The sequence below is a fragment of the Temnothorax nylanderi genome, unplaced genomic scaffold (genome assembly GCF_030848795.1).
Source record: "Temnothorax nylanderi isolate EJ_2023f unplaced genomic scaffold, tnyl_v1.0 TNYL_tig0109_pilon, whole genome shotgun sequence".
Taxonomy (NCBI): domain Eukaryota; kingdom Metazoa; phylum Arthropoda; class Insecta; order Hymenoptera; family Formicidae; genus Temnothorax; species Temnothorax nylanderi.
In genome coordinates, this window is record NW_027249171.1 from 304,434 (window position 1) to 332,410 (window position 27,977).

A 27,977-nucleotide genomic window follows, 5' to 3' on the forward strand; every position below is an offset into this window, starting at 1 on the left:
GACCGATTTCTAGTATCGTGTACACAAGGCTTTACAGAGTAAAAAAATTTGCTCGACATACATATCTAGTCTGGAATACATATTGGCCGTATTGTCCTTTGTAAAGAGGCAGGACCCAATAACCAAAAAGGACGGAAGAAAGATTCACTTATTACTATAGATATCACTAATATCTGTCAGTATCTTTTCATCGATACGTTTATCGGAGGTACGAAGGGTGAGCAAGGCTTGTTGAAATGCTTGATTTTTTCCACGAATATACAGAATATTTATATTTTTATACGCGGATAAAATTATTAGAAACTCGTAATTAAACGATAAATTAATTAAGAGAATTGAAGTAATATTGATGAGATAGCAAGATAATAAGTTATTTGAATTAAATATTTTATTTTTTAGTTTGTTTTATTATTGACAAATAATGTGATAATATGTATTAAATTTTAATTGTATAATGCCAAGAAAAATATGAAACAAAAATTGACAAGGTCATGAATCATGATAACCTAACCTTGAATCTGAGTGTGCTAATCAATAATCACATCTCGTGACTGTTGGATGAAAGTTATAAAAGTGTTAAATTGTTTTACTTTTCATCAATATTGTGTAAACTCTGATACCTGGAATTTATAGAAAAATGGTCAAATTTAATTTAAGTAGTAATAAGAAAGAAAGAAAAAAATAGAAATATTATGAAACACTTATGATGTAATGCAGACAAAGTCATGTTCTGCTCGGATAGAACTAATTTGTAATTAATTATTAGTTATAAGACACATATATGTATACAGGATGTTTCGTTTTAAGTGATACAGTCGATTAAGGAGGTTGGTGCGTTTGATGAAATATAATAAAAGTCTATAATATATACAAAAGGGTTAATTATATCAACAATATGTAGAAAAAATTTCATTGACTTTTACTGTCGCGTTTCTGAGATTCGCTTTAAAATTACAGAAATTGTATTATATAAGGCAATTTTTGGCGATTGTTTGGTATGGTTTGGTACATATACCAAAGTTGCTATCCGTGGTTGCTATTGGTGCTGGTGCAGTTTGGTACACTTTGGTTTCTTATATCAGAGTCACGCCAAAAATTGCTTATAGATATAAATATATTATGTATCTTTGCTCCTATGTGGAAAAAATGAATGAAATTTTTGTTACACTTCTGTAACATCGAGAATTGCAATTACGGTTTTTTTTATTTTTTAAGTTGGTTTTTTTTTTATTTTTAAATGATTTATTTAAACAATAGCAAGTATAAAAATGGGACAATATTGCGATTTTTACGCTTTTTCTGTCCCAATGATAACATGCTGTTTATGAATCATTTATGAGACTAGCTTTACACTGTTTAATCAAGAAAACAAAATTATATTATACATATATAGCAAACGTGCCAACTTCCTTAAGGTGCCATTTCACATTGACACTCAACGCTCATTTTCAGCGAGCAAAAATCTTCAAAAATAATATTATATATATATACATATATATATATATATATATATATATATATATATATTATTTCTAAAGATTTTTGCTCACTGAAAATGAGTGTCGAGCCGGACGAGCGTCGACGTGAAAATGCACCTTTAAAATAAAACATTTTTAGGAAAAATGTTTCATATAAAAGTTGTAGGGTTTCGAAGAGGACAAATAATGGTAAAAGAATCACATTATGTAAAAAAATCATACAATTCTATTTCAGAAATGGCAATAATTTTTTAAATAGAATTGTATGATTTTTTTACATAATGTGATTCTTTTAATTATTCTACATATAAAAGTATTAGGGTAGAGTGTTATAAAAAATTAATAGTTTACGAGATACAAAAGATATGCAGTTATATATTGCAAATTGAATGATTTTTTGCAAATCAACTATGTTTTCTCTTTATACCAATTAATTCATTTTATTATTCTGTATATAAAAGTGTTAAGGTACAGTTATGAAAAAGTTAATAGTTTATGAGATATTTTATATTTTATGTCAAAATGTGCCAGAATAAAGTATAAAATATCTCGTAAACTATTAATTTTTTTTATAACTCTACCTTAAAACTTTTATATGTAGATTAATTAGAAGAATTACATTATGTAAAAAAAATTATACAATTCTATTTTAAAAAATAGCGATGATTTTTATGTAACCTTAAAAAGTCGATTTTTTCGAAAAATTTTTATCATTATTTGTTTTTCTTAAAACCTTACAGCTTTTATATGGAACATTTTTCCCTAAAATGTTTTTACGATAATCGACTGTATCACTTTAAACAAAACACTCTGTATACAGGGTGATTGAGGAGGAATCTGGAATATTCCGGGAGGTGATAGTATTGATGATTCTAAGCAAAAAGAGTCATACAAACATGGGTCTTATTCCTAACGGTTACCAAGATATTCTGGTTATAACGTGAAAAGAGCACCATTATGCGTATGGAGGGATAGAAATGAAAGACAAAGACTGACAACGATGTGCAATTGTTAGTAGTTATTAGTTGTTTGTTCTATTGCCTATAATAGCTTTAGACTGGGCGCATACTATCGACTTTACATCAACTAAATTGGTAAATTGTTACACGCAATGATTAGTGGCGCTATTCAACTAACGTCAGTAAAAATGCAAGTGTAAACACTTGATACAAACTGGCGCTAGTAATGTGGCGTTTACTGGCGGTTCTTGGCCAAAGCATATATATAACCTCAAGAGGTTATATGCTTGCTGTCATTTACTGTGTGTTTAATTAATAAATGTTAAATATTTTCCATATTATACGCCAATAGCATCACTGTAAACACTTGTGAGTTTGCCAGTCGGTTTCTGGCGCCAATGAATGCCAGTCAGTTGGCGCTACTAATCATTGCGTATGTAAACTCCCCTTTAGGTTTAGCTAGGTAACGTAATTTTGAGATATAATTTTGTTAAGGAAAAATAAAGCTACCACTTAGGTTGGATTTTTGAATTTACAAAATACATTGCGTGTACTTGGCGCCTTTTTTTCCTTTTTTTGAAAAAAGTAATTTTGTACTGATATCACGCATTTTGTAGTGTTAAGCAAGGATCGGCAAAACAATTTTTATTTTTTATTTTTTAATTATTCACGAAATTAGCAATAACAACAAATTAAATTTTTATTGAATTAGCAAATTGGTAATTAGTCACAAAAATTACTAATTACATAAAAATTAATAATATTTGGGTAAAAGTGAATTACAGATTACATAAAGAATTGATAAATAATTTGTCAGAGAAGAATTTCTAGTTCGTGAAAGTTAGTATTTAGGTAAAAATGAATTAATTTCTTTTGCAAATTGGTAATTAGTAGAAATAAATTCTTTATTATTTAAGTAATTAATAGTTTGTCAAAAATGAATTACTACTTATTTGAAAATTAATAATTAGTGGAAAATAATTATTAGATAAGTTTTTCAATAAAAAATAAATAGTCTCAGGTAAATTATTTATAAAAATTATTAATTGGTTGAATACAAATAATTTAATTATTGCATTTAAAGGTGGTTTAAAAAATAATTATGTTAATGTTTTATATATTATATATAATTTGTAGTGAGACTAATTATTCATTATTACAAAAATTAGTAATTATTTTCCACTAATTATTAATTTTCAAATAAGTAGTAATTCACTTTTTATAAATTATTAACTATTTTAATAACTATTTATTTCTACTAATTACCAATTTTCAAAAAGAAATTAATTTATTTTCACCTAAATACTAATTTTTACTAGTAATTAGACATTTTTCTCTGACAAATTACAATTTTTTAAGTAATGCGTAATGCACTTCTACCTAAATATTATTAATTTTTACGTAATTAATAATTTTTTGTAACTAATAACTAATTTAATAAAACTTCTAGTTTTCCTAATTCAATAAAACTTTAGGTAAATATGTAGAATAACGGCATTCTCTCCGATTCTTTTAAAATTTTCAAATATTTGTGTATTTTGGATAGTAAAAAAGATTCTCAGAAGTTAAATTGTCGCTTATTCCGTTTGTTCATAATTAATACTTAAAATATCACGATGTCTGTAAGTGAAGAAATAATCATTTATGGATATATATTTCGCTTCTTACTATCAGATCATGATCACATTATTTTATAGAACTTTATTTAAGGAGGTTGGTTAGTTCTCGGTGCGGGGCAGGCGGCGCGGCAGGGGGAAAGCATATAGGTTAGATTTTCGTCGCGTGAAATAAACGAATTTTAGCAAATAAATATGTGGAATGCATTTAATTGCTGTTTCTTAAGGTTTAAAAAGAGTTGTTTGTACAATTGAAACCCAAATACGTTATTATCCACATTGAAATGTGGAAATAATAAATGTGGTCCTGTTTTATTTTTACAATTTCTTGATAACTATAAAGACGAATCATTTCAGTCTTCGAGAAAGTTCTTCCTAAATATGTAAAGAGTTATTTGCACCTATTTTCACTAAATTCTTATCATTTTTAATATGCTTTCGAGAGTTACATTACAGGTTAGGTAACATTTCTGCTGTGTCGCCCGTGTATAAGAGAAAGACAAGAGTATAACTTCAATAATTAATTACTCGACAACCATGCAGACGATTGTCTTCAACTTTGGCATGGACAACAGATTCCCATAGACGAATATTCTTCGTAAATTTGAACTAATTCTTATCAAATTGATTTAACTAACCACCCTCCTTAATTATATATTTTAAAATTATAATCTTTGTTAAAGCAGAGAATAGTAGAAATTAATACAGAGTATTCTCTGTTTTAACCAAAAACACAAACTGTTGTCTGCTTGTGATCCTTTAAATTTTTATCCCAAAACATTTTTCGAATAAATTTGAGCCATGTATTTACATTACCAATTATATCTTGAATTGCAAGCAAGAACTATTGTTCTACTGAATATAAATATATCAGTCAGATACTATATTAAAGTTGTAAATAACGTAATATAATATGATCTAATTGAAGTAAGAAGTGAAATATACATATATTCATAAATTATCGTTTCAATTATCATTTCCTTACTTACTGACATCGTGATATTTTAAGTATTAATTAGAAACAAACGGAACATGAGCGACGATTTTCCTTCTTAGAATCTTTTTTACTACACAAAATGTAATACTAAAAAGTAATAAACATATCTTTATTACGCGATAGTGCCTGTCACACGTGCATACAAATACGATAGATTTTTCAGAAAAATAGTGCCTGTCACACGTGTGTATACAGATCACTTTCTCGTTCTCTTTAACTTTTATAATGGTGCGTGTCCACTCTCTCGAGAGTTATTCTGACACTGTCCATTTGAGAGTAATTTTTCTGACATTGTATTCTCGCGAGATGCTCGCGAGAATCCGGAGAGTATTCTTTCGGAGAGTTCTCTCAAAACCGTGTCCACTTATACGTATTTTTTTAGTCGATGTCTGAGAGTGGTGACATCATAATGTCGCGTAAACGAAAAAACTTGTGGCCGCTATAGTGGCTAGTATTATTTTAAAAAAAGGGTGTTAAATAACAACAAAATGCCCCGTTGGGTTAAGCAATGGATTGATCGCAAGTGTACATTCGGTGCCGGATCTGCTCTAATTAGAAAGCTTATTAAGATTGAAGACTCCCAACAATTAGAAGTTTCTGCAGACTTACAAGTTGTGAAGTGGAATACATAGTGCGATATTATTATTTAGTTTTCAGTTTGCGAAATACCTTGATGTTAGATTTTTATATGTAAATATTTAATAATTTTATTTAAAATGTACTTAATTCGCGATGTAAAAATGTATTTAATTTCAGCACTGTAAAACTATAATGTAACTAAAACGTGCAAACTATGGGTTCGTTCCGAGTTGCGCATGAAACGCATAGACTGCATTACTGTTGCGTAGCGCTTCGAAATCGTTCCGTTTTGTCAATGCGCATGAAGCGCTTTAGTAATTCGGAACGGTTGTCTGCCGGCTCTGCGTACTAATGCGAATTGAAAAGGGATCGACGCCGTTCTAATCAATGGCTCTTGCCTCATTCGTATGATGTTAGCCGACGACTGACACTTTTTTAAAAAAATTAGTGACATGTTTTTAAAAAATGTGAAATTGATTGTATTTCATTTGTAGATTATTGTAGTGCATTTATTTTTGTTTGTTAGTTTATAATTAATTTTTAATTAATTATTTAATTGTAGATTATGAAACTAGCCGACATATATTATAAAATTAAAAAATTTGAACATTACTTTCTCACAATTTTCAAGTATGCAAATTATAAATTTGCACGTTGCTTAATCAACATTTTATTTAGCTCATAAAGCTTCCTCTTATGAGGAAGCCTATTTTTTAATGTATAATTATTAGTAGATATTTATTAATTTGGCTTCCTCACAGAGGAAGCTTTATGAGCGAAATAAAATGTTGATTAAGCAACGTGCAAATTTATAATTTACTTGAAAATTGTGAGAAAGTAATGTTCAAATTTATAATTTGTACACTTAAAAATTATGAGGAAGCAATGTGCAAGTTTCTACTTGCACACTTTTTTATTGTGATAAACCTTATTGCGACTAATATTTGTTATACTATTACAAAAATCAATTAAATAATTAATGTTTTTATTAAAATGATCCCTACTAATTGCGGATATTTCTAAATTTTTCCATTTTGTTTCATTTTTTATTTATACATTACTTAGTTTTGTATTTCTACTTTAAAATAATTTTTTAAATATGTAAAAAGTGATTTTATTACTAATTAGTGGCATTATTACAAATGGAGTTTTACAATCGACACAATGTTAAATCGATGTTGACTTGAGTAGTTCAGGCTACATGGTCCATATATGGACTTGAAAATATAAGACTGAAGAATATAACAGATTTAGAATTGAATAAATTGCGACTGGTTTGGCGCAATTTTTCTAATTTTATTATATTTTTAAGTCTTTTCTACCCGTATTTCATATATAATTCTTTAAGATTTGGTTGATTAGTTCTTGAGGCATCCTGTCTTTTTATTAAGAACGTTCAATGAATTTATTCAATCGCAATCTGTAAACAAAACACTGTTGCTGCTAAGGTGACGACAAGCGTCTTGAACATTCAAAGGAGTATGAATGTGTTAAGAATTGATGAAATTTGACAAGTATTAGATGAAGTTGTAGTTATTCTTTAATTAAATAAAGATTAAATACTATTCTTTTTAAATTTAACATATCTTTGAGATGCTGTGATGTAATTGTGTCCGAAATTATTTTTCTAATACCAAAATTAGTGGCTGCTATAATTTTGGTACTATAAGTACGGATCATGCCCCGATCTTGGCTTAATTGTCTGGTTCGTCCCCCGATCTTGACTTAATTGTCTGGATCGTCCCCCGATCTTGATTCAAATCATGCCCCGATCTTGGCTTAATTGTCTGGATCGTCCCTCGATCTTGGCTTAATTGTCCGGATCATGCCCCGATCTTGGCATAATTGTCTAGATCATGCCCCGATCTTGGCTTAATTGTCTGAATCATGCCCCGATCTTGACTTAATTGCTTGAATCATACCGATTTTAGATCATGATCCGATCTAGACAATTAAGCCAAGAATATAATAAAACTATAAATAGCCCGATATTTCAAAATTTGCTACACATATTTCTAAAAAAATTATGGACCTTTGATCGCGTATAAAAATTGATCTAATCAATCAAATCTTAAAGAATTATATATAAAATAGAGGTTAAAAAACTGAAAAATATAATAGAATTAGAAATAGATCGATATCTCAAATATTGAGAAAGCTACAGCGTAAAACACGCTTTTCTGAAAAATAAAAATTCCCTTAAAATCTATACCGGTCGACGGATTTTAATAAAATTAGAGGAGAGCATACTTTCTATGATACTCTATTTGTGTGCAAAATTTCAACCCGGTATCTAAAAAATTGTAGAAGTAGATGGGTGTACAAAAAAATAGATGTGGAATCGATTGTATTTCGTTTGTAGATTATTGTATTGCATTCATTTTCGTTTGGGAACACAAAGATACGTACTACTTGGGTATTACTTTTTAAAAGTAATTGCACAACAATTATTTTTCAAAGCAATATATATATTTTTTCTTTGCAATTGGCGCAATTTAAAGATTTCACATTTTTTTAAAATAGGGGAGACCGGGGCTAAAAGGTCAACGGGGTTGAAGCGTCAAATCAAATATCTCGGAACCTGTATATTGTGTGAACTCGCTATTAACATTGTAAACGCTGCTTATGGTACCCATGTGACCAACGGAGTTTCGGCAGGTTACCTGCCGTATTATGATTTTTACGAGGGCAAACGTGTTTTCGGAAGGTGAAAGTTACATTTTCTGCGCGTGGAAATTTTGTAATATCTGCAATAATATTTGCTCTCCAAATCTCGAGGTACGTGATTATAAAGAGTAATGCATGCTGAACACGAATCCAGTGTAGTTTTTTCATTATCGTTGATGTCTAATATTTCGTGGGCGATCAAACCTGAAACTTGTGTTTGGGGCTAATCGGTCAGTAAGCAGTCCAGATGCATTTCCAAGGCATTTCCGGGCATTTCCAGGCTCATTGCATATGGAATATGGATGAGACGGGAATTACAACCGTTCAGACACCGAATAGAGTCATCGGACGTCGAGGAGTGAAACAAGTCGAGCGAGTGACTTCTGCGGAAAGAGGAACCCTCGTAACTATTTTTTAATAATGTTTCGCATAAAAATTTTAAATAAATTTTTATATTTTTCTTTTAAAAAACAATTATTGCATGTATCCTATTATTTTTTAGAATTAGATGTACGTATATGTATTGAAAATGCAGTGCAGACTGTTATACCCCGGCATTTTTGAGATTTCAATTTTTCCACCGTTGTCGTTTTTGCTCTATACCGGTTAAACAAAGCGACGTAGACAAAAATTTCCTATATAAATTTTGTAGCTAAAGGTTCACTCTTTACAGTGGTATACCATATTTAACTAAAATTATTTATTTTGTTGTTAAAAATCGGCACCGAAAAAAAACTGACCTTTTAGCCCCGGTCTCCCCTACATATTTTACTTGGGTTGAGTTAGGTAACTCAATTTTGTGAATTATTTTGTTAGGGAGAAATAAAGCTACTACTATTTAGGATTTTTGGATTTACAACATACATTGCTCGTGTACATGGCGCCTTTTTTTACCTTTTTTTGAAAAAAGTAATTTTGTACTGATTATGAAAATATTTGGAATAGAATTTTAATAATCTTAGCGTACTTTTACAGTATGTTTCAGTAAACTTTTAACAAATTTTCTTATAAATAATATGTAGTTATAAAATAACAAAAAATTTAATTTTGAAGTATTAAAGTTTTATTTATTATTGATTCTAATAACAATTGGATTTCTTTGCAGTTTTATGATAATTATAATAATAAAAAAATTATTTATGATGTATTAATATAGGTACATAGAAGTAAATAAAAAGGCAATGCTTTTGTATTCAATGTTATTGTAATTGTAAAAAGTAAACAAAATTAATAACAATAAAAATAAAATTAATTTAAAATATCCGTACATTTTTGTAAATTTTCTTCTTTAAAAATATTTATCTTATCGTGCTTTTTATTGCAAAAAAAATATTTTGAGCAGCCATCTCCCACGACTTTCCGAATACGCTGTAACGCTCCAACTGACGAACGACTGACGAAAATAAAATCACCGCTATGATTTTATTTTTATTGTTATTAATTTTGTTTACTTTTTACAATTGTGTTACGATTGTGTTTCTCTTAAAATTTATATACTAGACTGTTATTTAAAAAAAAGGTCAGCTTTGCGGATATAGGCTGTGCATGAAGAATAGTTCTTGAAATAGTATTGCGCGGTATGGTGCGTGCGACTCGCCGCGCTTGCCGCGCTGCATCTTTAAACGCGTCATCAGTTAGACGTTTGAACACTCTGACGACTGGCTGACTGCGTTTTTCTTATATTTTATGCACTAAACTATAATTTAAAATAAATTTCAGCTTTACTGATATAGGTAAGTCAACTGATCATATTTTTTTAACATGTTTACATGCGTAGCTGACGCATACCGAACACGAGATAAGGTGGCTGACTACATTTTTCTTACGTTTTATGCAGTAAACTAATATTTCAAAACGTTTCAGCTTTGCCGATATAACTCAAGTATATCATTATTTTTTACATATTTCAGACTTTATTGTCGGGTCCTTAACACGTGGTGCGACAATTTTGCTATATTTTAGCACAAATACTGTAAAAAAAAAAGATAAACTAGCCATGGTGAAATTGGGGTGAAATTAGTGTCGCTGCCTTCCGGACTAAAAAAAAACTATTAGGCTGTTATAGGCAATAGAACAAATAACTAACTAACTACTAACAATTGCAAAGAGATAGCGACTGGTAGAGGTCAAGCTGTCTCTTTCTATCCAATAGTATATAGACAAAGAGGGAACGAGGTAGAGGTCAACACTCTACCGGACACTTTTTGAAGGCTTTCATGTAGGGATCGCGTAATCTATACTATATGTCGATGTTTTCACCGAACCTTATTTGAACCTTACCTTAAAATTTTGTTGGGTAGGGTTCACAGATTCGAGTTTGGCGTTTCCACCGTAAAAGCGCTCACCCCAATTCGACTCTGTCTGACCCGACTCTGACTCGATTCTAACCCTTGATGGAAACATACTCAATATAGTCACTTTTACATAGATTGCACGTACAATAACACATCACATGAATCAACCCATGTTATAACATATATTTTACGCAATAAGCTCTAGTCTTAAAAACCTCCACATGATACAGCGTCACGATTAAAAGCGAGATCGCAAAGGGATTTGCTTAGCGTCAATTTGCGACCTCCGCTCCGTTGAAAAATTTTAGGTTATGTTTAGCCAAGAAAGCAGATCAGTGAGCGCTCTGTGATTTGGAGTATTCTTTTAGACCTTTGATAGATCCAGAAGAACGTATAATATATGTGGCAGCCGTCGTCAGCCACCGGGAAGTCGCGGAAAGTACGATACATTGTACGACGCGACGACAGGTTAAAAAGATCGATACATTCTGTCAAATTACAATTACTCCGATTTGTTTGACAGGACTTCGTGTCTCCTAGCAACCGAGTTTTGCAAAAAGTCGCCCATAGATGGATGCCGAAACTCGTATTTCAAATTCAGCCGCGATATAGATATAAAGGCGTCCGATTTCGAGGAAATTCGGCGATTTGGCGAATTGTCCTTGCGTTACATATAAAGGATCAATACGCCTCGTCTTTTGGATAGCAAGATTCCTCCTCGTTTCTACGAGGAAGGGATCACCAAGAGGCGCAAGACTCGCCCTCTTCCTCTTGACCAGATCTTCGCGATCAAGAGGAAGGAGGTTGCGCCAACCGCAGCCCCAGGCGCTAGACGCCCTGTGGAAGGCACTCAGTCGCTACCTCTTGGTGCAAGTCGCCAGGTTACCGGCGCAGGACGCCTGGCTCACGGCTCCAAGCCGTCTTCAGCCGGCGCAAGGCGCCCTGCTCCCGGCGCAGGTCGCTCAGACTCCGTCGCTCCGCCCGACTCCAGGCGCTAGTCGCTCCTCTTCGTCTTCCGGCGCAAGGCGCTCGACCTCTCTGTCCCTGCCGACCCTAAGCGCTAGTCGCTCTCCGACTCCCTGCGCCAGTCGCTCGTTCCCCGGCTTAACGCCGACTCCCGGCGCCGGCCGCCCTATTACCGGCTCATCGCCAATCCTCGGCGCAAGTCGCCCAACTCCTGTGGCATCTACAACGCCGAAGAGAAACCGACCATTCGAGGTTGGGACGTCGACGCCGGACTCGGGAGGATCCACGCCGAAGAATTCATGGGTTCTTCCGCCCCTGATATCTCCTCCTCCTCTCTCTCCAATACGAAGGAGTTCTGAGAGAACTCAAACTTCGCAGAGAGAGCTACGGAGCACGGCTACGCAGACGTCGAAAGTGGATCTACAAGGAGCAGCAGCGCAGACTGAGGAGATTCTCATCAGGAAACTGGAGGTCTTCACCAGGTCAACTCAGACCAAGCAACGAGGAGACCGAGGTCGTCGCGGAAGATATAATTTAATGTTCAGCAAGAAATTAATTTAAATGTTGTAATAAATAAATAAAATGTTAAAATAAATAACAACAAAAAGAAAAATATTAAAATATCTTAGCGATTATTCAATCGGACGACGTTACGTCTAAAATATACATATACTAATCAGGAACAATAATCACTAAACGCTCACTGAGCTGCTTTCTCTGCTGAACGCTACCATAATTTTTCAACGCTCCAAAGCCTAAGTCGATCCTACTTTTAGGTTAGGTGGCTATTCCATAACTTGCGCATGCGCATTAGAAAAAGAGTCATGTAAGACATCTTTTAGACGACTTTTCACTCACAATCAGTTAAACAGTCGACTTTTCGTGCAGGCGGAAAGACGTCTTTTAGACATATTTTCGTCTAGCCGAAAAGATAACTATAAAAAGATATCTTTTCGTCATCTTTTAGTTTTATGTGCTGTCTGGGATGGTGCCCTTTTCACGTTATAACCAGAATATCTCGGTGACCGTAAGGAATAGGACCCATGTTTATATGATCCTTTTTTTCTTAGAATTATCAATACTATTACCTCCCGGAATATTGCAAATTCCTATTCAATCACTCTCTGTATACAGGGTGTCCCATTTTAAAGGAGCCAACCGAATATCTCGAAAACTGAGTCCGGCAGACAAAAATGTTTTAGACAAAAATTGCATGGTTTGGAGGGGGCCACATGATGAAAATATGGACTTGACCTTGAGTGACATTTTCAAAGCCAGGTTAATGATTACATCGATTACGATGTTTTCTTAAATTAAACACCTTATTTTTTATTGCATACTAGACATCACAGACGCGCACTGTTTAACTTTAATATTATACTATTACTGTTACACTATTAACCCTTGACACATAAAACTATCAAAATATGCGATGACAGATGCTCACGAAGTCAGCGCAATGACAGAACCAATCAGCATCGCGGAAAAATGTCAACACTAAAATCTTTTATACGGCTTTTTTATGAGTGGATTCCTGTAGCCCTTGTCGAGACGTTTTTAAAACATTACAATAAGTCCGGATTTACAATAGGTGTTTTAAGCCCTAAGCCTTAAGAAATTGACCAATCACAGTCGATTATTCTCCTCAAATTCGAATGTGATCAATTTCTTAAGGTTTAGGGCTTAAAATATGTAGGGGAGACCGGGGCTAGACCGCTAACGGGGTAAATCCGCCAAATCAAATATCTCGGAACCTGTATATTGTGCGAACTCGCTATTAACATTGTAAACGCTGCTTATGGTACCCATGTGACCAACGGAGTTTCGGCAGGTTACCTGCCGTGTTATGATTTTTACGAGGGCAAACGTGTTTTCGGAAGGTGAAAGTGAAATTTTCTGCGCGTGGAAATATTGTAATATCTGCAATAATATTTGCTCTCCAAATCTCGAGGTACGTGATTATAAAGAGTAATGCATGCTGAACACGAATCCAGTGTAGTTTTTTCATTATCGTTGATGTCTAATATTTCGTGGGCGATCAAACCTGAAACTTATGCTTGGGGCTTATCCGCCAGTAAGCACCCGGGGCTGGTCCACCAGTCTCGTCACTGTGGCGCGCCGGGCGCACGACTTCAGCTCACGGCGATTTCAGGTTAGGTTTCCCTCGAGCGTGATTCTGTCTTCCCTTGCACGTGCGTCAGTTTGTGTAGGAGGGAAATGGTACGCACGTATCGTCGCAAAACGGGTGTTTTGGCCGACCGAAAAGATGGCGGACCGTTGTTTTCGAGATCGCTCGCGCTCACGGCACGTCGGCGAGGTACGGCGAGACACGGCACGGCTCTGAGATCCTGCGATTTCCACGCGAGAGTTGACATGCCGCGCGCGCGGTAGACTAAATTTTGACCTGAGCCCAGCCACCGAAGGACGTATTGTAAACAGGACATTGTAAACAGTGAGATAATCGTCATAACTATATCTTTTAATTTATTTAAAATCTTGGATGCTCCTAGCTTTTAACAAGGAGTGTACTTATAGCATTGTCGAGTAAATAATACAAAGCCAGATGTGTGAAACGACAACGGTTCACTAGCACAATAACAAAGCCATTTACCTGAGAAGTGAGATACGGCGAGATAGAGTCGCTAAAACCGTTTGTTACAAAAAGTATCCTACTCCTCCCGACTTTAGCGCCAAAACTATTGGTCGTAGGAAAAAACCTATACTTCCTTTTTTGTAGAGAATTTAATTCCCTGCAATATTGTATTAAACTATTTTAGCCTAAGTCTAATGCAAACCGAGATATTCGCGAAAAACCGATTTTTTACCCCTTTCTTCCAAGATGGCGGCCGAAACACAACACGGGGGAGGTCGGAAACTTAGTATGTCATTACTGACACCCAAATAAAGAGATTAAAATTTTTTGCAGCTTTGTCGTAATTAGTCGATTTTTTAATGTACTTACCGACTGGACTACACACGAAATCTTAATATTGGGCGCCAGACGCGTAAATTCGCGTCCACTAATTCACGCTAAGATCGTGAAAACCCGAAAAGAATCACCAAACGCAATTAATCCGGCCTGCGAAGGATCGGCCAGCTCGACCTAACGGTGGTGGGCGGGGTGATGAAGGGCAGCGCGATATTCGGCGGGGTGACGCATAAATCACGAACTCAGGTCATTAAAGAATGGAAAACAAGGTTTATTGCATATTGGCCAGAAAGAGCCGTAGTGGATAACAGTCGCTGGTATAACTTTGAAATACTATGAAACCAAATAATAAATACATGTTTGAATCGCGGAAATCAGACGATCGAGTCGGATTAGTAAATGAAACGGTCCGGCACTAATGTTACCAAGGTGGAATTAACAGAATCATATAAAGTCGCCGGAAAGACATCGATTACATAATAGAATTGGACACGATAGACGTGAGCGCGAGATACTATGTACTGAAAAGACACTGAAATTCGAAAAGATATTATGTGCGTGAGCTAAAAACTGAAATAAAAACCAAACTTTCTCATCCGCCTTTGTGCATGCAAGTTTGGCGCGCGCCGACCATCACACGTACAATCAAATTCCAGCGATTCAAGGCATCTGATCTTTCTTTTTATTGCTCAAACCGTGTAATACTTATACTTACCTTGACACTGGTTTCAAAGAAAAAAATAAAGTTTTAATCGAAGTTCTGTGCGGTGACTCATGCACAATCACTGGAATAAAGCGCGCAGAGTAAAGAGAAACAGAGGAGGGAAAATGTATCGGTAATGAATTAAGGTTATAGGCTGACGAAAGTGCGCCAAATTGGCGTCAGTGCTGCCACACTGGATTGGCGCTGGGCTCGCAACGGCCAAATTAATTAATATAAGATTATACTCGCGAATCATTCGGTCATTCCGAACAACCTCGCAACGTTCGGGCGGCGTGCGAAACGACCTTCGCTCGAGCATCTTCGCTCGGCGATTTTCGTTCGGTTGGTTCGGAGGGCGGACGATTACGCGCGATCCAAACGAGAAATCGTTCTCCAAACGTTCGCCCGTCGTTCGCGTACTGGTGGGGTAACGTAAGGGGGCTTGAACGCAACTGAAATTACGGCCAATATCACGCGAATAGGAGGTAAGCTTGATTGCGAAGTCACAGAAATAAGCGCGAGATAATAATAAAGTCAGTAATTGAATAGCGAAAGCTACTCAGCGAACAATAGAGTTGCACTAATTACTAGAGGCACCAAAGTGCTAAACGCGAATCATTCGGTGCCACGCCCCGCTGGGCGCGCAAGGACGCAAGTTCCGCAATCGCGAAGAATTCTGTCGCCAACGCGAACCATCGTATGACCCTCGCTAAGAGGGTATAGAGCTCGCGAGAATACTCACGACGACGCAATATGTAACGCCAGAACGCTCGGCGTAACGCGGAATATCGCAACGCTCACCCGAAGTGGACAAGGACACTACATACTATCTAACGCGGGAGGAAAGATACGGAGTTACCGCGAGTAATAATTGAACGCAAGTAACATTCGAACGCAAATGATAAGTCGATTGAACGCAAGTAACATTTGAACGCGAATAATAAGTCAACGCGAATAACATTCTAACGCAAATAATAAGTCAACGCGAATGAAATCTAAGTCCCGACTACATGAATTACGACGCACAATGAAACACGCGGTCGCGAACACGAAGGTCGCGAGAAATGGCGAATTCGCGATATCGAAATCCGTTTCGGACGCGTCTACCACGATCTCCAAGGGTTTGCGAGTTCCGGTCGCGATCCCATGGCCACGAGACCATTCCGGTGCCCCTCGCTTTCGCTGTCGATCGCTAATTATACGCCTTGTGTTGCGGCTCGATAGCCGGGCGCAGTCGGAAACGCACTACCAAAATTTTAACGCTTTCACGCCGGAGGACGACCAGGAAGTGATCGCCGAAATTCGCTCGATGGCGGAATCGATGGTGCGCCCCACTCGGGACTTGCGCGACCCTTCGGCGCGATAACGCGGACCAATGAGGGGCGGGCTCGCGGGCTCATAATAGATCCTCGCGCAGGGCGGTCGGTCGCAGGTCCTGTGCGGCGTCTGCTGGCCCCGTGCTTTTGCAGCGGTTCCTCGTCCCTCGGCACCCATAATTAGCGGTTTGGGCACACCGATTTCTTCGTGATGCCTCCCTGAGACCCAGGGGTGCTGGCCAGCCACCCCCGAAGTCCGGTTATTGTAGTGGGGGTTAGCCGGGGAAACTCGTTCTTTCCCGGCGCCGGGGCCCTGCCGCGTCAAGCTCCGTCCGCTGATATATCACGCGTCGCGCGCGTGCTTTCCTGCGCCTCTTTTGCGCTCGGCTGCCCGCGAGCTTCGCCTCGATCCGCTTTCGATAATCGATTTCTCGCCTCGATCCTCCTGGCCCGCTCCATCTCTCGTAATCCCTCGTATTCCCTCGGAGAAAATCCGTGTCTCGTCTCGGTGAGGCGCCGCGTATTATACAAAATAAGAAAATAAAAGGGATCAGTAAATATAAACGCGATTAAATTATGCCCCTGGAAATCTCGCATCGACTCTCTGGACCGTCCTCGGGCGCGAAACCCGCGCCTTGTGACGGCGACGGGGCGCTGCCACGATGCAGCGAAACTGCAACGTCACAATACATACAGGGTGTCCCATTTACATGTGTATATACATACAGGGTGTCCCATTTTAAAAGAACCAAGCAAATGTTTCGAAAAATATGGAAGATACGGGAAAACATTTCTGACAAAAGTTGTACTGTTTCAAGGGGGACATGAGATAATGGCAATAATTTGACCTTGGGTGGTTGTTTGAAGGTCACGTAAACATCACCTTCCTTTCTTCAATATATATATATATATTGATTTTAATTATATATATACAGGGTGTATCAGAATGTTTGGTACTTTTTTTATATTTAGATAGAGCGAGCCAAACTGAGTCGAAAAGTCATGTACTATTTTGCAATTTTCGCAATAGTTGATGAGTTATTAATGATTAAAAATCGCCGTATTGGCCCGGCCCACCGCCAAATCCAAGCGCGCGGCGAGATGCGGCCGCTTTGCGGTCGGCGCGCGGGCAGTTGTTTACTTCAAGCGGCACGAGCGGCGCGTAACGCCGGGCCCCCGTCCTGAGCGATGATAGTTTCTCGCCTTTTTTAAATAGAAATAAAATTTTCTAACATCATAGAAAAATTTTTTGTGCGTACGTATGTACATACTTGTGTACATACGTGTGTACATGCATACACAGTAAAATATCAATTGTACTGCTTAAAAAAGCGATTACTCAATTTACTTTTTTTTCTGTTAGTAAGTAACGGTTGTCTTTAAGAAAGAATATTTTCTTGATAATAGTCTTAAAATGTACAAATTTTAGAAAGAGTCTTTATCATGTACTCGAAAGAAGAATTTATACTCCTTCAAAGAACATAATAAAATTTTATTAAAGAAAAGTCAAAATAATAAATAAAGTAATATGAGGACCCTCGAGATTAAAATAGGAGAAGTCAAGGCTATGAGGGTCAGACGCAGATCACAGTGCGTAATATCAGAAATAACTGATTTATTCGTCGTTTTGATACATTACATCGATCTGTACGTTTCGGCTCAGTTTTGAGCCATCTTCAGCGGCAGTTACAGAAATTAAGTTACACGTTCTCCGTACCGTATGGTGAGTTTACTGATTCAAAGTATCAGAAACATAGACCAATTGATCCATATCTGTAAATTTGTTCAATTAATGTTGAGATATTAAAAAGATTCCTTAGGAAACTCACCATTCGGTCTGAATAACGTGGAATACAGAGCCATGTACATAATGAATACTCTCTGGGAGAAGACTTGACGATCTTGTCGACACGACACACAATAATATGAAAGGTCTTGCAAGAAGAGGCATCTAATTGTTTAATTCTTCAATTAAGAATATAAAATTAAAACAAAAATTCGATTTACTTATTATTTTGACTTTTCTTTGATAATATTTTATAATGTTCTTTGAAGGAGTATAAATTCTTTTTTCATACAAAGTACATGACAAAGTACATGACAAAGACTTTTTCTAAAATTTGTGATAAGTACATTTTAAGATTATTATCAAGAAAATATTCTTTGTTAAAGATAACCGTTACTTACTAAAAGAAAAAGAGTAATTCGAGAATTACAATTATGTACGTAATAAAAATTTAAGAATTAAAATTGTGTACATAATTAAAATTCGTGAATTACAATTATGTACATAATTTTAATTCCCGAAAAATGTTTATGTTATAACATAAAATAAATTCAGAATTAATATTTTGCCTAGACATAATTTTAATTCTGCATTTTTAATTATAGCTTAATAATAATTCGATGAATTATAAGTATCTAGACATAATAATAATTTCTTTTCTTTGAGTATCAATTTAATTTGGTAGAATTTTTATGATGATATTAAATAGCAAAACGGCGTGCCGTATACGCACACGCAAAAAAATATCATTCTATAGTGCTAAAAAAACCAATTACTCAATTTTCTCTTCCTTTAAGTAACGATGATCTTTACAAAAAATGTTTTCTTGATAATATTACTTAAAATAAATAATATTCTAAATTCTAATTATTCAGTTCTTCAGTTAAGAATATAAAATTAAAACAAAAATTCGATTTGCTAATTATTTTGATAGGAGAAGTCAAGGCTATGAGGGTCAGACGCAGATCACAGTGCGTCCCTTATGAAAAAAAACTATTGAAAAACTATTGAGAGCGAATTAACTATTGGATAACTATTAGATTTGAATAGTACGTACTATTCAAATTTAATAGTTAACTATTGAAAGTCCAATAGTTAATTCGCTGTCAATAGTTTTTTTTCATAAGGGGTAATATCAGAAATAACTGATTTATTCGTCGTTTTGATACATTACATCGATCCGTACGTTTCGGCTCAGCTTTGAGCCATCTTCAGCGGTAGTTACACAAGTTAAGTTACACGTTCTCCGTACCGTATGGTGAGTTTACTGATTCAAAGTATCAGAAACATAGATCAATTGATCCATATCTGTAAATTTGTTCAAATAATGTTGAGATATTAAAAAGATCCCTTAGGAAACTCACCATTCGGTCTGAATAACGTGGAATACAGAGCCATGTACATAATGAATACTCTCTGGGAGAAGACTTGACGATCTTGTCGACACGACACACAATGATATGAAAGGTCTTGCAAGATGAGGCATGTCGTAGGTCAACACATCGGCGAGGATTATAACAAAGCACGATTTGACACCGTCACAATATTGCATGTACCAATAGTAAAACCCCGATTTGCCAACGACCAAGTTCATGAGCATGGATTACAATTTGCTCAAAACCGTGACATATGCATGATGCAAAAAATCAGTGTCATTTTGAGACGGTGTCAAATCGTGCTATGTTATAATCCTCGCCGGTGTGTTGACCTACGACATGCCTCTTCTTGCAAGACCTTTCATATCATTGTGTGTCGTGTCGACAAGATCGTCAAGTCTTCTCCCAGAGAGTATTCATTATGTACATGGCTCTGTATTCCACGTTATTCAGACCGAATGGTGAGTTTCCTAAGGAATCTTTTTAATATCTCAACATTAATTGAACAAATTTACAGATATGGATCAATTGGTCTATGTTTCTGATACTTTGAATCAGTAAACTCACCATACGGTACGGAGAACGTGTAACTTAATTTCTGTAACTGCCGCTGAAGATGGCTCAAAACTGAGCCGAAACGTACAGATCGATGTAATGTATCAAAACGACGAATAAATCAGTTATTTCTGATATTACGCACTGTGATCTGCGTCTGACCCTCATAGCCTTGACTTCTCCTATTTTAATCTCGAGGGTCCTCATATTACTTTATTTATTATTTTGACTTTTCTTTAATAAAATTTTATTATGTTCTTTGAAGGAGTATAAATTCTTCTTTCGAGTACATGATAAAGACTCTTTCTAAAATTTGTACATTTTAAGACTATTATCAAGAAAATATTCTTTCTTAAAGACAACCGTTACTTACTAACAGAAAAAAGAGTAAATTGAGTAATCGCTTTTTTAAGCAGTACAATTGATATTTTACTGTGTATGCATGTACACACGTATGTACATAAGTACGCACAAAAAATTTTTCTATGATGTTAGAAAATTTTATTTCTATTTAAAAAAGGCGAGAAACTATCATCGCTCAGGACGGGGGCCCGGCGTTACGCGCCGCTCGTGCCGCTTGAAGTAAACAACTGCCCGCGCGCCGACCGCGGGGCGGCCGCATCTCGCCGCGCGCTTGGATTTGGCGGTGGGCCGGGCCAATACGGCGATTTTTAATCATTAATAACTCATCAACTATTGCGAAAATTGCAAAATGATACATGACTTTTCGACTCAGTTTGGCTCGCTCTATCTAAATATGAAAAAAGTACCAAACATTCTGATACACCCTGTTGTATAATTTAAAAAAAAATTTTTTTTAAATAACCACCTATGGGTGGTTTTTATTTATTCGACAAAAAATTTTTTTTTAATTTTTTTTGCGACACTCCCTAAAATGTTTCCAATTCACAAAAAAATAATCCCTGCCAAAGTTCAGCTTGATCGGATAACAGAAACCCGTGCCCCCGGCTCTTTAAACATTTGAATTCCCTTGTATTAAACTGTTTACACAATTAATATTGATTTTTAAAGTGTATTTTCCACAAAAATCGGCCTAGAGGACTTTTCTTTTTTATTTAACATGTGTGCCTTGCTTTTCTGCACTATTTGAGACCTTATACGTCTCATTTAAACAATTAGGTGAATTATTAATAACTAAAAATAAAAGTAAATAGTTATTGCATTTATTGTATCCTGACATAGTTGGGAGCCCCTCGGACCCTTATTCTAGGAGGGGACCTGAGGAGACTTAAGAGGGAAACCACTGTGATGGCCGGAAAAAGAATGCTATTTTCGTGAATTTTTTTCCCGAGAAATAATAAATTTAATGAAATTGGTTTTTTATTTCTTTAAAGTACATATATTGAATATATTGCAAAAAAAATCGTTGCAAAATATTAATATTTGCGCCTTTAGCGTGTGGTACCGTGTACCTCCGCAAAAAAATTGTGGGTACGCGGGCGCTCATGTTCCGTCAGAACGGGATGTCTAAAATAAAAAAATTTGGTGTCATTTTAAACTATACGAATGTAGTTTTAGTTAAGCGTACGAATTTTTTAAAATATTAATCTTTAACAAAATGGCGCAGTTCTAAAAAAAAATTCGAAATTTAACCGAAAATTTTTTCACTTTTTTAATTGTTTTTCAAAAACTAATTGTCCAATAAAAAATCGTACGCTTAACTGAAGACAATTTTGTTATAAACATTCTGTCCAAATTTCAAGTCATTCGGATAAAAATTGGCCGAGATACGCGAGCGCCCAGCTAAGGTAAACGGCCCGATTATGGAACGAATTCAGTAGGGGTTTCAGATGTTATTCAAATTTAAATTAATAAAGACATTAATGTAAAAACTTTTTATCGTATTCTGTAAGCCAACTCTTCCGAAAGTTGAAACAATTTTTGAAATCTCAAATCAACCATTTATAAGCTAAATATCAATAAAAACTGAAGCAGCAAATATGTAGGTATTTTGGCACAGCATTTGCGTGCTTGACCCAATGTTTGGAACATTTTGTCCCGATTCTGGAACAAGTTTGACCCAATGTTTGGAACATCTTGTCCCGATTTTGGAACAAGCATTTGCATATCTTGTACTGTTACGAAATGAATAATTTCGATAAATAATTTACACTGTTGTTTGTATTTTTTGATTTTACTTATTTATTTTTGTTTTGTGAAAAATTTAAGAACATTAACATATATATATATTAACATATATAACATATCTAATATCACATATGTTTTTAATCGTAATCCTACATATAATAAACACAATCGTAACTATAATAATAATGAATAGAAATGTTTTAAATAGTCTCTGTTTTAATTTTTTTTTGAATTTCTTTCATTTTCTCCTGTAACTTCTTCTTTTCTTCTGCTATTTTTTTTTCTCTTCTTGCAACATTTTCTTTTTTGCTGCCTTCTCTTCTTTTATGTTTTTTTGTTGTTCCTTTTCAAGTTGCGCCTTCCACCAGTCATCGGAGGTCCCAGCAGATGGTAGCTTAGCTTTACCGCTAGCTTCTAACTTAATTTTCTTTTTCTTTGGCAAATATTTATGTGGTAAAGTAAAAGCGTTAGCGAAAATTTTACTTTGATTGTCATTATTGCTATCTGTAAATAAAAATTTGTACGTAATCAATATTTATACCACACAATATCATATTGAAGCCTTCCTTTCAAGTAAAAAAAAAACGAACCTTTGTTGAAGAACGTCTCATTCTCCTTGTTTTCTTCGACAACGTCTGTTCCTTTATTATTTACAGTGGCAACAACATTATTTATGCTAATCTCTTTTTGCTGTAGATTATCTTGTAAGATATTGTCAGGTACATTCACATTTGCATCAAAAATAGACTCTAAAAGAAATATGATTTGAAAATTAAGTTTTGCATTCACAGAAATTATTACATTTTTAAATTAAATAAATTTCTTTACAAACCTGCTTGGTTACTGTTCAGTACTTCAATATTGCTTTCGGAACTACTGTGAGTAATGTCTATGAATTCAAGCGAATTCGAATCCAGTTCCAGTGTTAAATTTTGTATGTCATTGAAGTGGATATTAGAAGTTCCATGGCTAATCTGTAGTGGTACGATGTGTTCATTTTCTAAATAATTTTGTTCGAGACCGTTTTCGACTCTAACCACAGTGACGATTGAGTCAATGCCTTGTTGACTACATGATGGCATATTTTCTTCGAAAGGTACATCTTCAACTAACTTAGGTATGAGTTTTACTTTATGATTTTCTATCTTTTCAATACTCGTAATTGTAGGTTTCATTTTAACACTTTCTTCTATATTTGTAAAAAAATCATACCACATAATTAGTGTTAGAGATCATCATCGAGTAGTGATATGAAATGTAAAAATCGGTCCAATTTGTAAATATTGTAAAAAATTACTTTTGTGAATAGTTGATGGAATTTGTAGATATTGAAATTAAAAAATAAAGCAATTAGGCAAATAAGGCAATTATGTATATATTGAATTGATTTTGTAAACATAAAACTTGTAAATATTTATTAAACTTGTAAATATTATAGAAAAATACGTTTGTGAATAGTTGATAAATTTGTAAATAATAGATGAACTGTATAAAGAATTAATCTAATTTATAAAAGTTAAGTTGAAAAAAATAATCGGTACAATTGATTTAAACTATTATTAACTTAAATAATTAATGTATTGTAACCTGTGCTGTGACCTCTTTTCTTAATTTCAAGCCAATACTCAAAGAGTCCTTTTTTCTCAATACTGCCAGTCCATATCTCAGTCGACTCGTCATTTTTAAATTCTTGTAATAATTCAGGACGTAAGGTTTTTTCAAACATTTGCAGATAATGGTCTCTATCTTCGTATACAGTATTTGAAACAAACTGCTGATTCGCTGTTACATTTTCCTTTTCTTGTGGTTCATTATTTTCTTCAGAAGCAGTCGTCTTCTTTTTCTTACGTAGTACGTTATATTCCACAGCATCAGGATTAAATGGCATTAATCCACATGTCTTAAAGCCACTTTGTATAATTTTACGTTCTTCTGTAAAAGAGTCCAAAGCTATTTTCAACACCGCAGGAAATTGTTCTTTCTTTAATCGAAAAATTTCATTTTCAAGTTTCCATTTGGGTACGGTTTTTCTCCAAAGATCCTTGAACGGATGGAAAAGTGCAACGTCAAGAGGCTGTATAATATGTGTAGCGTTAGGGTACAGTGATATTAATTCAATTTTCTTCTCTCTGCAAAACGATACTAGAGGGATAGTCACATGCGACGAATGCCCATCCAAATATAAAACAATTGGGAAATGGATATTTTCTTTTAACAACCATGGATAGAACACATTGGCTATGTATTCATAGAACGTCTCTGTCGTCATCCAGCCACTTTCAGAAATTCCAATGCCCCAGCCACTTGGGAAATTCTCAAGTACTTTCTTTGGCACACTCTCTTTATAAGGATATATTATCAAAGGAGGAGCTCTGGTACCTTCAGCATTATACATAAATAACGATGTAACACTTTCCTTCTCGTTGGCATCGACTACCTTATAAACTGAGCGTGCACCCTTTTTCGCAAGAACCTTCTCTGGCTTGGGACACAATTGAATATTGGTTTCATCGCAATTAAACACTCTAGAAGGATGGATGTTGAGCAGATCTTTACTTGTCAAGTAGGTTCTTATTTCTTGAAACCACCCTCTTAAATCTTCTTCGATAACTGAGGCTCGTACAAGCGTTAGATGTTGAGCTGTTCTAGTTGACAAATCAGGATGTCGTTTTTGGAAGCCTTCATACCAATGTCGCCCTGGCCTATTGTCGATAAAAGGAGTATTCTTTTTGAGACATGTTATGTAGGTTTGCACACTGTCCAATAAATCTGTTTTAGTTATTGGAAAACCCCTCTCAGATCTGTATCGAATCCAGTTGACAATTTCTGCTTCTTCTTTTTCTGACAACACTGTCGGTGGTCCACTTCTACAATTTAGTTTGTCTGGATTCTTAAATTTCCTAAAAAGGGTTGTTGGAGGAACTCCATATGTATCTGCAGCTTTTCTCACTGATAAGATTCCTTCAGCTACTGCCTGCACAGCACGGTGGAGTGCATCGGATGAATACTTTGTTCTCTCTTTTTTCTTACCACTTTTTGTGCCTGTCTTGAGTTTATTCTTTGAATTTTTTCCCATTTCTTCTTAAGTAATGTCCGCTGTTGTTTGAAACACAATTTTAAAAATATTTATAGTTAAGAATATAATTTATTTGTACATAGCTGTCAATTTTTGAGGTTATCTTTCGTTTACGTGTTACTTTCTAACAAAATTTTGCATTACAATGTACTTACTTGCTGTGAAATGACGAAAAAAGTATACTCAAATAATAATGCACAATTAAAATCGTGTTTGTTTCAATAAAACGATAAAAAACTTATGCCAAAAATCTAGGACCATCAAGCGTGCATACAAAGGCCGGAACTGGGGAACGCCCTCATTCGGCGTTCCATAATACGGCAATTGAAAAAATAAAAGTTCCTAAAAGGGAACATCTATTTAATAAATAAAAAAAGATCGGACTTATAAAAAAATGATAAAAATTAGAATCTACGATTCTTAATCTTCAAACTATTAAATACAGATTTGCAAATTTATGTGTATTTAACAGTTTATACCAAATCGCGAGCTGTTCCAAATCAGCTGCTTTGCTTTGAATAGGAGTCAATTTTTACGAGTGTAGAGACGAACATCTCTAAAAGATTTTATTTACACTTAAATATTTATAGCAACAGTACTTAGTTCTAGATAATTATATAGTTGAAGACTTGTACATAATAACGCAATTTTTTTTATTTTTTTTTTGTTATTAAATATAAATTTTATGAGACTTTCTTTTAAAAGTGTTCCACAACTGGTTCCGTTCTACGAATCGGGCCGTTTACCTTACAAAATTGTAGTTTCGAGAAAAGCGCGTTTAAAGTTTTACAACTGATTATTTTATATAGAGTAATAGAGTAATCTTTTAATTTTTGTTCTTCTTTTGGCTCTAAACATACTACTATAACTTTTGTAGCCCATACATAATTTTTTCCAGCTGATCAAGCAATAAATGCAATAACTATTTATTTTTATTTTTTAGTTATTAACAATTTACCTAATTGTTTAAATGAGACGTATAAGGTCTTAAACGATGCATAAAAGCAAGACACACATGTTAAAAAAATAAAAGTGCTTTAGGCCGTTTTTTGTGGAAAATACGCTTTCAAAACCAATGTTGACGGAATAAACAGTTCAATACAAGAGAACTCAAATGTTTAAAAATCCGGGGGCACGGGTTTCCGTTATCCGATCGAGCTGAGCTTTGGCAGGGATTATTTTTTTGCAAATTGGAAACATTCTGAGGGGTGCCGCAGAATAAATTTAAAAGTCGAAAAATATATAAGGACCACCCTAATATATATATATATATATATATATATATAGTATATATATATATATATATATATAAAGTAAAGGTATATATTTTTATATTCTATTAACAATTAACATTGAACCTTAAACAGAAGTGATAAATCTATAAACAGGACTGTCTAAGATAAACTTTTGGAAATAACTTATCTTCAAAATCTTTAGGCCACTTCGACCAAACTCCGATTTTTAACGTAATCGATTAAAGGTGCGATTTCACGATGACGCTCGACGCTGGATTCGAGCGTCAAATCTGGTCACGTGATAGATTCAGAGGGACGCAAAATATAACCTAACCACTGGATTGGCTGAATCTAATCACGTGACCAGATTTGACGCTCGAATCCAGCGTCGAGCGTCATCGTGAAATCGCACCTTAACGTAATCGTTGATTAAAGGGTTGCCAACATAACAAAATAATTAGTGCGACCTAACCTAATCATTTGTATTTCTGGCGATATAATCGTCCTAACTCAATCTTTCGTTACATATCTTTCTTTTCTACAATACACGAAAAGATATGTAACGAAAGATTGGGTTAGAACGATGATATCGCCAGAAATACAAATGGTCATACTAATTATTTTGTATTCATGTTGACAACTCTTTAATCAACGATTGAGTTTGGTCGAAGTGGCCCTTTTAATCTTTGCTGTTTTTGTAACCAAGCTAATCTAGAATTAATCAATTTTCAGGTTGGCAGATATTATTACTATTTTCTTTTTCAAAAATGGCTACTACTGATGATGACACAATAATAGATCAAACTTTGTCGGAGAGATTGTTAGAGAAGGGGCGAAAGTCACCATTTCTTGTTGCAAGTATGTCAATTAATATAAAAATATAAATATTTGTCATTAATATATGATGCATATATTGCTTTCTAAATAGGTTTGATAAGTTTAGCGGGTATCTGTGGCTATGGTGCCTATGCTTTTAAGAAGAAAAAGATATCTACACAATTATATTTAATACAACTCCGAGTTGCTGCACAAGGAACAGCAATAGCTTGCTTAACAATAGGGATGGGATATCATATGATAAAAAAACATATTTTGCACGATGAGAATGAACCATAATGCTGAATGTTACATTAATAGTTTAATTATTAAATTAAACTATTTATTAAAATAGCTATTTAGAAATAAAAAAAGATATGTAGTCAATTTATGAAAAAATATAATATATGTAATTTATTTTATTACAATACTTTCCTGATATAAATTCTACATCCAACAATATTTATAAAGTTTATTTTTATTAACTAAATATCCTTCTTAGCTAATAATAGTATAAAAT

General features: G+C 34.7%; 1 protein-coding gene and 2 long non-coding RNA genes across 4 annotated transcripts; 2 read left to right on the top strand and 1 right to left on the bottom strand.

Moving 5' to 3' along the window:
• Nucleotides 1–49: 49 nt before the first annotated feature.
• Nucleotides 50–27,919, top strand: LOC139775967 (HIG1 domain family member 1A, mitochondrial-like). Of its 2 annotated transcripts, none has more exons than XM_071712351.1 (3): nucleotides 50–208; nucleotides 27,374–27,499; nucleotides 27,570–27,919. In XM_071712351.1, exons 2-3 carry the CDS (start codon nucleotides 27,409–27,411, stop codon nucleotides 27,755–27,757), a joined length of 279 nt encoding a protein of 92 aa, XP_071568452.1. In that variant the 5' UTR covers nucleotides 50–208; nucleotides 27,374–27,408; the 3' UTR covers nucleotides 27,758–27,919. The 2 variants fall into 2 exon arrangements, with proteins under 2 accessions (XP_071568452.1, XP_071568454.1); XM_071712353.1 differs by having other exon boundaries at nucleotides 63–217.
• Nucleotides 18,105–18,428, bottom strand: LOC139775962 (uncharacterized). The gene is made up of 2 exons (XR_011718971.1): nucleotides 18,334–18,428; nucleotides 18,105–18,277 (listed from the first exon to the last, which is right to left on the bottom strand). It is a non-coding gene; the product is annotated as an uncharacterized lncRNA (long non-coding RNA).
• On the top strand, nucleotides 19,763–20,356 carry LOC139775959 (uncharacterized). Its single transcript, XR_011718968.1, has 2 exons — nucleotides 19,763–20,127; nucleotides 20,184–20,356. It is a non-coding gene; the product is annotated as an uncharacterized lncRNA (long non-coding RNA).
• Nucleotides 27,920–27,977: the final 58 nt, after the last annotated feature.